The following is a 13,502-nucleotide window of genomic DNA, read 5'->3' on the forward strand; positions in this document are numbered from 1 at the left end:
ATCTATCAAATTGATATCAAAAGATAAATTTGAACTGTCGAAATCAATCTACTTCACAAGCAATATGTGCAGACAGAATTTTCAAAATTTGAATTTATGTATTATACAATCAACACTTCAAAAAATAATTAAAATTATTCGTAAACCTTCATTTTTTCTACTTAACCTTATACTAAATAAATTCAAAAACTTACATATACACTTATACAGACATCAATTATAAAATAAATCAAATTTATCATTTAAAACCAATTTAATAATTTTGAAATTATGCTCACTAAACTTACTTAATTAGCACAACACATGTTAGTCTCACTCGTATTGATGTTGTAAATATGTTCAATGCCGTCCTTTTAGACTGATTAATCGGCCAATTAGTTGTTGGCGGTAATCAGACCGTCACAAATTTTACTGATTAATCAACTGATTGTTTCCGATTATAGCAATCATTCCTAATTATTTTCAATTAATCACTTGGCGGAACCATTTCCGTGTTAAATATGCACTAACGGGCCATAATATTTTAGGCCTTAATTAATAGTTAATTAATTATGGATTAAGTCTTTTTGGGCTGCATCAAATATGGGCCCGAAATAACCTGTTTTTCTGATATAATCTGATCTGAAATAATTGGATAGATATATCTAAATAGGTGCGAATTAAATGGATAAGATATTCTGAATAGGTTTGATCAATAGATACGATCAACAAGTGGATTGTATTATATATACAATACATATGCTATTTTCGCTGGACACTCCCTCTCTCTCTCTCTATGAACTGTAAAATTTCAAATAGAATAAAAACAAAAAACCGAAAGTAACCAAAAAGAGAAAGAGTGACAAAAAATAGAAGAAAAACATTTTTGATTTTATTGGATGAAATCGAAAATCTGATGTATCTAAATTCGCACTAAGTCAGCGTAAAAGGAAAAAGCAAAAAGACAAGGAGGGGACTGCAAGTTGGTGCTAGCACTTCGATTTGCAGTTGTTCGTCAATCTATTCGTGTGGATACCGATAGAGACATAGCTGCGATTGCTGTTGCGTGAATCCGACACGAGGTGTACGAAGTGAAGAAGATTTCTGCTAGGGTTTGAAGTTTTCGCTGCGCCTCTAGTGGTAAACTCTATTTTAATCTTAAAATTAGTTTTATACATGAATTCTGGTTTTCAAATAGTGAACAGACTGATAAATTGAATCAAATTATTGTACTATAATCTACCCGAAATCTCAACAGTGGTATCAGATAACCGTGTATTGTTATTTACAACACTCATTCAATGTATAAATTAAGATTCCAAGTGAGCTGGAGGCAAATCCGTATCCTCCCGGACACTTAGACCGAGTACAGTGAGTTCTAATAAACTTCCAGCTGAACATCAGAATTCGGTGCATGTATAGATACCAGGACTTCATTTTGAGATTCGTACCAAGTTAAAACTGACACTTACATCGAATTGTACACAGTCGAATATTGCACAGGATCTGAATTTGCTGGAGGCTCGGTGCACGTCTACAGGACGGAAATGAATCTACAGGAAACTGTTATTCGGATTCTAAGTTGATTTTTATTGAGATTTCCGTATGAAAAAGTTTCAGATTTATGTATAAAAAGAAATTAACAGCAGATTTATTTCCAAGCAAGACAGACCAAATTTTTTTATCATTAAAAAAAAAAGATAAACTAAATAATTATAAAGTTTGAAAAATTATATTCTTGACATGACTCCAACGTAAAATTGTGTATATAAATTGAGTGTCCGCAACTTTTTTTTTCTCTAACTTTGACCATTTAATATATTTTGATTAGTCAAAATAATTTGGGGGCACACTAAGTTATTTATTGCCTCCAATGAGTAGGTACAAACTTATTGTGAGGTGAAAAAAAAATAATCGTCAGCAAAGTGAAGCTGTAGATATTTAATTTTTGTGCGTAATTTTACGTTGTGGCTGCGTTAAAAATAAAATTTTGATCAAATCGTAGTTAGTTTAACTTTTTCCATTTGAATGGTATATTTAAAAACTTCGGTAGGAAAGATGCGCAGTATGCAGATGATAGTGAAGAAATCGAAGGTATATCGAATTCTCGATGACAATTTGTCAGGTTATTAGAGTTCGGGGTCGGTTATATAGAACAAGGATAAACAATAAAATTATGGAAGAATTTCATGTATCCTCCTCAAAAATCTCAAAATTATGTATTCCCCCAATAAAATTCACAATATCATATTTACCTTTCTAAATTCCAAAACTCACAAATTATATCCATTCTGTTAATTTTTTTTTAATAAAACTCATTTTAAATATATAGATTAGCCATTTTATCTTTTCTCCATCATTCTTCCTCCCCTTTCTCTTCGTTCCAAAGAAATCCCGAACTCAAAAACTAGTTGTTGTTTGAAACATCTCCATGTTTAATAATAGTGCTCTAATACTTTTTTTTTTCCTTTTTTTCTTTTTGAATCCTCTGTACTTAATAATGTTGATCGGACACTTTAGATTAAACATAGCAAGAATTTACTGAATAGCCCCTAGATAGTTCTATTAACTGGAGCATTGTCGAGACTCAATTTGAATCGATGATATGATAGTGTGTTCACTTGCTCATTATGTTATTGACATTTTTCATTTTATCATCTTTTTAGTTATTTCACCTGAGATAATTTGGAGAGATACGATGATGCCTTTGCCCAGTGTTCTAGCAAAAATATCCCCTAAGGTTACCACAACTCCACAAGTAACATTTACCTTTGTCCCTTAGACCCTTACGTTTTATCAGAAGTTGTTGGAATGGAATATGTACAAAAGATGTCAATAAGTTGTTTGAAAAGGGGAGAAGGCTGACCCATGGTATGTTTCAGAGTGCAAGGGCCTATTCGGCGGAGTCTTTGGGAAAGGGAAAGGGTATGGGTTGTAAAAAATTTGAAATGACTTTTATTGTTCAGGTGGGAAAAAAAAATTATTCGGCGGAGCCTTTGGAAAAGGGAAAGGGTATGGGTTATAAAAAATTTGAAATGACTTTTACTGTTCACGTGGGAAAAAAAAATTCAGTCAGACTGAATATTTTTTTCCCACGTGAACAATAAAGTTTGGAGCTGTGGCCGAACAGGCCCTAAGTTTTTGAGCTTGAGATTTCTCTAGGACGACGAGAAATCGGGAGAAGAAATGATGGAGAAGGGTAAAATGGGTAATTTATAAATTTTAAGTGAGTTTAATTAGAAAAATTAATAAGTTGGGTAAATTTGTGAGTTTTTTAACTTTAGAAGGGTAAATAAGATATTATGAATTTTAGAGGGAAAAATACGTAATTTCAAGGTTTTTGAGGGGGTACATGGAATTCAATGTTTAGTATAAACAAATTTCAGCGATGCAGCAAAGTATACAAATTTTATATTGAATAATTTTAGGGTTGTTTCGAAAATGACGCATTATTGCATTAAGCTTATTTAAGCATCTGTTTTTTTTTTTTTTGTGTGTGTGTGTGTCAAATGAGAGGAGGTTTTGCCGTTTTGGCGGTCGACCTATAATCTTGCGAGATCAATCACCAATAGTCATGAAATTAACTTTAAGACCTCATTCACGAAAGTTAACTGTGTTTTTAGCTAGAAAGATCCTTACGCGCATTAACGACAGACCCAACCCAACAAAATTGAATTCGTATCCTCTGCATTAACTCAAAAGGGAATATTTTGAGTTATTGAATCTTGACCATCTAATTTTCTTTAAGATATGTGTGGACTAGATCTACACTGATATTAAAGAGCCCTTGTGTTGTAGGCAAAGACCGGTTTGAGTCCGTTTAATATCAGACGGTTGAGATTCAGTAACTTAAAAGATTCCATTTTGAGTTAATGCAGAGGATCTGTAGTAAATACAAGGAGCATGCCGAATCGGCGGAGTACGTATCCTCTGAGATATCTCAACTTTTGCGTGACCTACATGTCCGGTGCCTATTCGGGAGTGATGTAGGGGTCCGTATTATGTGTGTTTTGAGATTCGTGTAGAACGTATTTAAACGGTTAAGATTTTCCATAAAGTCACGCAAAGTTTGAGATATCTCAGAGGATACGAATTCGAATCGGCGAAGGACGCAATAGTGGGGCCCACTTGAGTGCGTGGCAGACACGCCCAATATGTTTCCTAGGCACGTCGGTTGCGACGCTCCATATACATTTTCAACGCGTAACAAGTCAATTCCTACCTGTTTTAGCTATTATGTTAACTCACTGTACCTAAAGTTGTATATATTCCGTTACGGGATATCCTTAAAACGAAGACAACTCACAAAATTTAGAAAACTAATATTTAGATCCGTTGAGACTTGAGCGTGCTGTAAAAACTTGTAATTCGTATCCTCTGCATTAACTCCATGGGAATCTTTTGAGTTAATGTATCTGAACCGTCCAATTTACTTTAAAATTCGTGCAAATCGGATCTGCACTAATATTAAAGGATCATGTGTTAAAATCAGATGGTCAGATTGGTTCCATATAATATCAAACGGCCGAGATCCTAAAAAGTTGTGCTTCATTCGCAGCTTTGTATTTTTTTTCCCAAAATAAAATTTAAAGGTCTGTCAACTAAGAGGAGGGTTCAAATGCCTCTATCATGCCTCCATTTTTAAAAACTTTAATAATTCAAAATTTAAAACTTAAAAAGTCAAAATAAAACCGTTCAATATGATCTCTATCATTTTATCTTTGTACTTGTAAAAAATTATGACATTTCAACTTTGTTTTGATTGTCATCAAGAGCTTGTAAAAACATACTAATGTGGATAATTTGTAGACGTTGATTTTTCAACTAATTGATTCACATAAAAAGAAAACCGAAATGTGATAAAAAACTTTGGCAACATAAATAAAATAACATAGATCACATCTAACGGTTTTATTTTGAAGTTTATGATTTAAATTTGAAGTTATTAACGTTTTAAAAATGGAGGCATGATGGAGACACAAAAAATGAAGGCATTTCAACCCTCCTCATCAACTAATTGTTATTTATCAAACAAGTTGGAAACCAGCATACTTGATATCTTAATAAATCCGAGTGAAAACGTTTTAAATAAGAAATTTATCGTGTAGAATTAACCACATAGAAGATTCTCTCACTGTCAAAATATTCACCCATTAAGTGTGTTTTTTGTTACTACCCATTTCTTTTCAATATCTAACAACCGGGTTAAAATTTATTTGCATGATTGACATTTTAATTTGTTAAATTTTAATAACTCAAGTTCTAAAACATATATACTAAATTAAAACCGTTGAATATAATCTTGAACATACAACTCACATATAAAATTAACTTGTTCATTATCAAACAGAGTTAAAATATCACAATAGGCACGTGAAAGAAGAAATACTGGGTATAAAAATATTTGAACCCTTCTTGCAAACAAACAACCGGCGTTCTTGTTATTGGGGCTGAAATAGTTGGTATTAACTATAATATGTACAAGCATCATTCAAATTGTATGATATATATAATATATATCTACTAACAAAAGGGTGAAATCATTGACAGTATATTAACTTGATAATCACAATAATGATAAAAAATCATTTATATTTTAATATTTAACTCTAATATATATTCTATACTATATTTACATTTATACGATACACACGAAAAATAATAAATTGATGTACATTTTGACCGTTTACCGCCGAACAATTTAAAATTCACAACGATTTAATAGTTACATTAAATTTTAGTAGTCATTATATAATATCAAATGACACTTAAATCACATGAAATTTTATACACAATCACTCCATAAGTCCTTCAACATGTTTATAATTTTTTTTCCTACTTTTTTATTTTCTTAAATTTAATTAAAAAAAATATTATCAAGATGGTAAAATGCTCATTCAAGGGATCCCACAACCCCTAACAAAAACCTCTCACTATTTAAAACTAGCATCAGCTAACTCAATCACACAGAATGTCCTATTTAGAAAGATTCATAATATCACAAACACATTCTGGTTTCACCCCCCTGAGAACCTTCCAGCCGAACAGAGCTTATAAGACGGAACGTACCAAGACCAGCCAAAGAAAACTAGAGAGAAAAAGACTCAAACAAGACTTCAAAAGAATGAAGTAAAAGAAAAACTCTTCTAACTAAACTAAGCAGGACATGAAACAAAGAATATTTCTAGGAAGATTATGCACTCATTCAGTTATCCACAGAGAAAAAAGCCTCAAACATTATCTGGTGCATTATCATGTGACGTGCCATCAGGGACTTTGATGTTTTTCTCAGCTGCCAATCTCTGTTCTAGAGCTCTTGCTCCTCTTTCTCTGCATCAATTAATATTGGATTAAGTCGAAAAAAAAAACAGTTCTTAAAAGTTACAAATCATTTTTTTTAAATTTAAGCATGAAGTACAAACATAAACAAGTGTTTTATATAACAAATGTAAATAATAACAAAGCAGTAGTGCCATTCCTGACAACCACTGAACCCAAATGATATGGTCCCTATCTGGTTTATGATGCATTCTCTAATCAAGAGGGTATCAGCGCACAGTGAAACACGTGGACAATGTACCAGCTTATTTTAATTGTTTATTTGTTTGCTTCTATCAATTATATGATAATTAACACTGGTAATACCTGACTATGACATGGAACAACTAAGACCACGACATGTTATGCAGAGAACAAGGTGGAGTAGGAAAAAGAAAAAAGAACCTTCTACGAGCTGCCTCTATCAAATCTGAACCCGGTAATGGAGATCCATCCAATGCCTGGTCTCTTGATTCAACCGTCCCATTTCTAAATCTCCCACAAAAGATTTTATCGAAGATTGATGCAATTGGGTCCAACACAGGCCTATATTCGTTATTTTGTAAAATATTTAGAATTAGTTACTCTAGTGCATTGTATCATCATGATACTTACATATATAACTTTCATTGGGATTTTTTGGCTGATCTTGTGCTTAATAAACATTTTCTAAAGTAAATTTTGTCAAACCCTGACACATGATAAAACAAACACAGGCTATACTATCTGTAACGGTGTACGATATTTTTTTAACAAATGTCGGAAGTTTTTATAGTATGATAAGGTCCCAAATTTTGGACCCGTACTCAATAAAACAAGTACATCTGTACAGAAACCCCACCCCCGGTGGTTTGCTGAAGTTTCTTGCATCCCTGCACGGCATAACTTGCCAAGACCATGCGATCAAACACCCACTCCAAGTTATGATGCTTCTGTAGAAGTCCCATATAAAAATATAAACTTGTATTCAGAGGTTGCAACATACCTAAGAAACTCGGGGAAGAAGCTGGAGAAGGAAAACTCATCACTAGGGTCTCCTTTGAGACCTGTTTCAGGCCTCTTCTGGAAATATCTCAAATAAGTCCAGCTAGCATACATGCCAAATAATATGGCTGGCAGGTATGACATGGCTTCTGTCATGAAGAAGCTCACGGCAACGGAGACAGATGCAACCAGTGATGGAATCCACTGCACTCAAAAAGAAAAAAGAAAAAAAATCAAGAAGAAGAAGAAGAAGAAGAAAAGGGGGAATCAGCTTTTTATCATTGTTCTGTGCAACAAAACCATTGATGCACCCAAGCCTGCATGACAGTGGGTAAGGAAGCAGTGACGGGGGAATCGGTATCTATAACCAACATATCAATTATCGCTCAAATGAATTTAGTACATCTTTCCATATTTCCCATTGAAGACAAATGGAGTTATTGGGAGCTTAGGCTCAACTCCATAACAAAATTCGAGATTGTCTTCAACCCAAATATTATCCCCTCTATAATTTTTTGGTAGTAAAACTTGGACCTGGTCCACAAATCACCAGCCCAAAAGAAAAAAGACTTATAAGAACATCACACCATCCTAGTCATGACCATAATCGAAAAACTTTCTTTAGAATAAACTACACTGATAGGTAATATAAAAATGGTATTAGAAAGTGTTTAACTTAAAATATGACTACCATTTCTCCAACAAATAAAAAGTTTCTATTGTAATTAGTGGCTTGATCAATTTAATTACAATGCAGAGGCTCTTTTGAAATTCTATTTAGTGGGTCTATTGTGTGTGCATGGACTCTAATACTACATTTGTGTGTGCTTCTATAATACTATTTATAAGCATGAGTTCACCTTAGCTTTAATCTTTAGGAAGTTGAGTTCCTGATCAGGTAGAATTTGCTTCACACCTACTAAGAAACCTGAAAGGACCCCATGGAAACCAGATAGAGGAGTATAGCTGTATGATATTTAGAGACATGGATAAGCAATTTAGTTAAAACAGAACACCATAAATTAGGTTCAAAAGAGTGTTTATTCAGTATATCACAACCTAGTACTCAACTAATTAATACAATATTTTTTCCCCATTTCAGTAGCAAAAGCCACTAAAAGTTTAGCTAAAATAACTGTTAGCTCCGACTTACATGATGTGTGCTTGTGATTATTATATGCTTTAAGGCACTTTAAGGCGGTGTAAATTTAAAAACAGCTCTGTAGGTGCTTTAAACTTGAAATATTAATAACTTCCAACTTATGGCACCTTTTACCCTTACTACTCCGCTCACTTACATAGTACTGACAACTATTTTGTCTTTTGGTTCAAACTGTACTTCATCTATTTACTTCGCTACAACTGCCACTTTAAAGTGATTTAACCTATACTTACTTGCCAAATGCAAATTGTTCTCAGATGGTGTTGCTAAACTTTCAGTAATTTAAAAGATCTTTGATCACAACACCAATAAGGACCTATGCTCTGCTAATGTGGCTATAGCAGGTAAACAAAATTCATATCATGTCATAAAGGTCATCAACTGATATAGATACAGCAGACATGGTTACTGTACAGGTTTAACCATATTTGCAAATATGACACCTACATCAGAAAGTAGGGTCAAATTAAGAGCTCATAGCAATGAGACTTAATTACCCGTCCACAGTAAAATAAAAGCAGCAGTCCTTTATCTTAATAAATATAGGCCAGAGCAAATAAAAAAAAGATTAAAATTTTAGTTAATTGATGAAATGGGAGTACTTACAGGTAATTCTCTTGTGTTGTAAAATAGTAGAGGAAAATAGCAGTCGCAAATATGCACACTGAAGTCAACAAATTGACCACGATTATAAACTTGAGGAACTCTTTGGAGCCCCATAGCGGTTCCAATAGCTTCCCAGACACAAGCAGCCCAATTATGCTTATAATGACCTGTGAAATTTTATTTAATGGTTGTAGTCAATATGCCCCTTGTAAAAATAAAGAAGGCTACCTGAACTGAAGCTCATGAAGCTATTTGACAGCCCACTTGATAGGTACCCACATAGAGAATAATTCCAAAATGTATATCACTGGCAATACAATACTGTATTTGCAGCTTAATCAATTCCCAGTAGGGTCATTGCAACTAGAGATGCCAAAGGTGTTGAAACTTTTCTAAAAACTCAAAATTGCTTAAAATATCTATTTGTGATATTCAATATTCTGAGGATTAAATTGAAAAAATATTTTACTTAACAGTCAGTCCTTTTGTTAATAACTATTAATTATTCGTTAATAGCCCTTTAACCGTTGCATCTCTTTACCGCACCTATTGATGAGTTTGTAATCCGTTTCTTATATGTTTATTATCTCATATATGAATTGCTATATATATACTTCAATTACTCTCTCTCTCTCCGAAGTCAGTGAAAAAGAAAAATGCCTCTCTCCTCTCTCTGTGTATCCGGGAGAGAGAGAAAGAAATAAAAACAAAATCCCTTTTTCTTAAATATGACAAGTTTTTATATTTTCATCTCTATGAGTACAACCATCACTGACCATATAAGAATTGTGTATTTGGAAGAATCATTGTGCATGACTGAAATATTGATTTATTAATAAATCAACAAGGATGGCTCGGATCCTATAGGTCAGGTCTAAACGTTATCCACCTTGACACGCAAAACCTCCATATTTAGATTAGCCAACATTGGGTCGAGTTATGCATAAATTATCAGACATAATTAAGAGGTTTAAAATATGAAAGAAGAGTTATCAGGTGGAGAAGTTACCCCAGGAATGGTTTGCTCAATGTAACCAGCTGTAAAAAGATTCCAAGCGAATGGAATTGTCCTGCACAAGTTAAAAAAAACTCAATTTTCTTATAAAATGTTCTTTAGCAATGACCTTTAATTTCATAGATGATAATAACTTTTACAATATTGGAGTGCCAGTACATCACTGGCCAGTTCTGCTACTAGCAGTGCTTATCCTGTGCATACATTCAAGGTACGTATCTACTATTTTATTCTTCTGTTGCACTTGCGCATGTCTAATATTCATAGAATGGAACAGGTAATAACCCTGTCTTTGGCTGCAGGTACCATATTGATGCGACATCATAATGGTAGAAAACTGGCTTGTACATGATAGTATGTTACCCAAAAGGACAAAAAGATCCCCATGGTTAGTTTCGCCTACTGTGGTTGAATTTGATTTTTCTGCTTTTCTTTCAAGTTCTAAGTAAAAAGTAGACCCTGGTCTATACAAATTAAGTGAGGAATCCAATTGCACCTTGAGGGAATAAGCGCAAGATAGGCCACAGCTGAAGGAAATATCTGAACAAAGGCAAATCCTATAACTAAAATTACTGCAAGTCCCTTGCATAGCCTTGTATATCCCGTCAGAAAACTTCCACCCTAAATTCAAATGTTAAATTACAAACACATTAACAAAGATGGCCCTGGATACAACAAAACATAAAAGAAACTATGCACTGCAGATGCTGTGAGAAGAAATTTGAATGAAGAATAATAAAGAAGAATTGGGTAATGAATGATTCTAGAAATGAATAATCAGTTCTTTTCAGATCACAACCAGCATTATACTGTAGAACCAAACCCTGTATTTTTTATGTTTTGCAATTAGCATTTATGTGCCACGAATATGAATCAACCGGAAAAAATCACATGGATACACTTGAACATACAAAAGCAAATTGAAAGAAGAAAAAAGTGGTTCAGATCCTCAGATGCCAATGAATAGTGGCTTTTAGTATGGCTGAAATTTCCAATAACAAGAACGAATCCATGTACAGGTTTTTCCAGATTTTGCACATATAAACCCCAATTTGACACTAATTAGACACGTACAGAACATCTATAAGTTCAATCCGTTTGAAATATTAGATGATGAAAAAATGTGATCCGATTCCACTTTCGCGCTTTATGCGGGGAAAAGGAGGGGCAGGTGGATAGGGACATAGGGTACAGACATTCCCTCGGAATGGAGCGTGTTAAGGATCTAGATAGCCACAGAGTATCACGAGCTCACAGTCTGAAACTGTGAGTTAGAATTGCGATCTAAGAAACAGATCGAGATCTAGGGAGAATCAGAGAGAGAGAGGAGGGGAGGGGGGAGGGGGGAGGGGGGAGGGGGGAGGGGGGGGGGGGGGGGTGCACCGCGGGCTGGAGCTGCTGGGAAGGAGCAGGAGGGGAGCTGCTCATCATCTTCTCTCAATGTAAGTCGAGTCGGTGAAATGAAATGAAAATCTCAGCGAACTTTTCTGTATGATGGAAATTTCGAAATTTGTAAGATTTATCTATCGGGGGTTTTATGTTTATGACTGTTGGATTATGCGCCGCTGGCCCGCTGCTGCTCTCCGTCGATTCGACTGTGCGATACTGTGACGCTGGGTACTGGGCTTTGTCGATTCGCCGCTACGAGCCTACGACGGATTAGATTAGTATTTTACAAATGGCACCGTTGTTTTAGGAGAATCCGTATCCTCTCAGGTATTGCAGAGGATCAGCTAACGGTTTGAGATTAAATCTCAACTGATTTGGGATTCGAGTCACCACAGGGGGCAGTACTTTTTGGCTTTGAGATTCGTGCAAAGTTAAAAAGAACGGTCCAGATACGTGTGAAAATTTTAAACATTTGAATTAATTTAGTATAAAGTCAATCGGTCAAAATTTAAAAGTTAACAAATTAATTTTAGTGTATTCATTTTTTGAACCGATTGACTTTATACTAAATTAATTCAAATGTTTAAAATTTTCACACGTAGATGCATCATTCGTAAGATGGGCGGGTTCTAACGGTTCGGATTCGTCATTTGAAACCGATTTAATGAGTTTTGGAGTTAAGCTCACCAAACACTTTGGTGAGCTTAAGAACACCCTAGTTCTACTCATAATATAATATATATAAGTAGGAATATGCTAGTATGCTATGCATAGCATAGAGCTCCTCCATGCAACGGCTCGTATTTCGAGTTTTCAAAATCCTAACGGACGATCCGAACCGTTCATCTTGTTCTTGTTCGCACATAATATATGCTACAAAGTTTCAGTATAGCAAGCTATACCTTTTAAACCTTTGTTATACTCTGTCAAATCAGATAGCAAGTGCATTATCCTATCGATGAGTATGCCCAGGCATCGATCCACAGGGACGGAAGAAAATAACCGGACTCGTCTTAAAATTACTTGAGATTCTAGAAGTGAGAGAAATTGGTTTGATTTAATTCTAATAATTCTACTGATTTATGACAAGTTTAAAAAGCAATAAAAGATAATTAAAGTTGTTTTCAATTGATAGAAAGGCGTTTCCAGGGTTCAGATTTCATTTCTGTTCAGTCCCGAGGCATACGGCCCGTACGGATTCCCGTACGGCCCGTATGGCACCCCAAGTTAATGCTGCAGCTACTGTTTTCTGCGTTGATGCTAATGTTTAGGGTTTCTATCGACCAGATCTAGATACCTAACCTCAACTTTTGCATTTTGGCCTAGTACCCGATTACCGGACTCAAATACTTCCCTCTTAGATGCGTTAAACCTCAACTTTCGCATTTTGGCCTAATTTATCCAAGTTACTTGTTGGTTTACTAAAAGTATCCAAGGACTTTCGCCTCGAGGAAAGTTTCACCTTTCGGGTACTCCTTGGTTTCACCCTACTTCATATACTTTATTCGGTTGGATTAAATGTCATAGACTTGGCTCCTAACACTTAGATGTGCGCATTCATCTAACGGGATGACTAATCAATTCAAGCAAGCACAAATAAAGCAATCAAAATACTACTCCACAAGGTAAAAACAAAGCATTCAACACAAAATCCAAGTAGCATGCAAACAAAATAAAACTAGAAACTACATCTTAACCCTAGAAACAAAGTAAATTAGCTACTCATGTTCATAAGATAACACAAATAACAGAAAATAAAAGAGTTCATGACAAAACAGTGGAGAAATCCGAAGATCCGTTGCAAACTCGCGTTTTTCACTTCTCTTCCTCTTCTCCTCCTCTTGTATTTTGCTCCAAGAAAGGTTGTCCAAGTTCCAGTGGTAAATCCCTTTTTTTTGGTGTGGAAATATCTCATTTAATGCCCTAGATCGCGCCCCCAGGGGCTTCCTTTTTGGCCTCCTTAAATTATGCTCATTTCAGATTCCAGTTGGATTTTTCGAATTAGCGTCCTACGGGCCGTATGGGACCCCGTACGGGCCGTATGCCTAT

The 13,502-nt window shown here is 34.8% G+C and overlaps 1 protein-coding gene across 1 annotated transcript; it reads right to left on the bottom strand.

Annotated features, from left to right (window-relative positions):
* Positions 1-5,956: 5,956 nt before the first annotated feature.
* LOC144565639 (rhomboid protein-like protein) lies at positions 5,957-11,610 on the bottom strand. Its single transcript, XM_078315454.1, has 8 exons — positions 11,448-11,610; positions 10,561-10,685; positions 10,059-10,119; positions 9,050-9,216; positions 8,142-8,247; positions 7,283-7,485; positions 6,703-6,843; positions 5,957-6,309 (listed from the first exon to the last, which is right to left on the bottom strand). The coding sequence occupies exons 1-8, from the start codon at positions 11,493-11,495 to the stop codon at positions 6,210-6,212; spliced, it is 951 nt and encodes a 316-aa protein (XP_078171580.1). The 5' UTR covers positions 11,496-11,610; the 3' UTR covers positions 5,957-6,209.
* Between the last annotated feature and the right edge of the window lie 1,892 nt (positions 11,611-13,502).

The sequence above is a fragment of the Carex rostrata genome, chromosome 14 (genome assembly GCF_964058835.1).
Source record: "Carex rostrata chromosome 14, lpCarRost1.2, whole genome shotgun sequence".
Classification (NCBI taxonomy): Eukaryota; Viridiplantae; Streptophyta; class Magnoliopsida; order Poales; family Cyperaceae; genus Carex; species Carex rostrata.

What these genes read in the sequence shown, in the direction of transcription:
- LOC144565639 (XM_078315454.1), bottom strand. Translation starts at nt 11,495, where the DNA reads ATGATGAGCAGCTCCCCTCCTGCTCCTTCCCAGCAGCTCCAGCCCGCG. An exon ending in TTGAGCAAACCATTCCTGGG is followed by an intron (nt 9,217 to 10,058) that starts GTAACTTCTCCA and finishes AAAATTTCACAG; the next exon opens with GTCATTATAAGCATAATTGG. An exon ending in ATAGAGGCAGCTCGTAGAAG is followed by an intron (nt 6,310 to 6,702) that starts GTTCTTTTTTCT and finishes TAATTGATGCAG; the next exon opens with AGAAAGAGGAGCAAGAGCTC.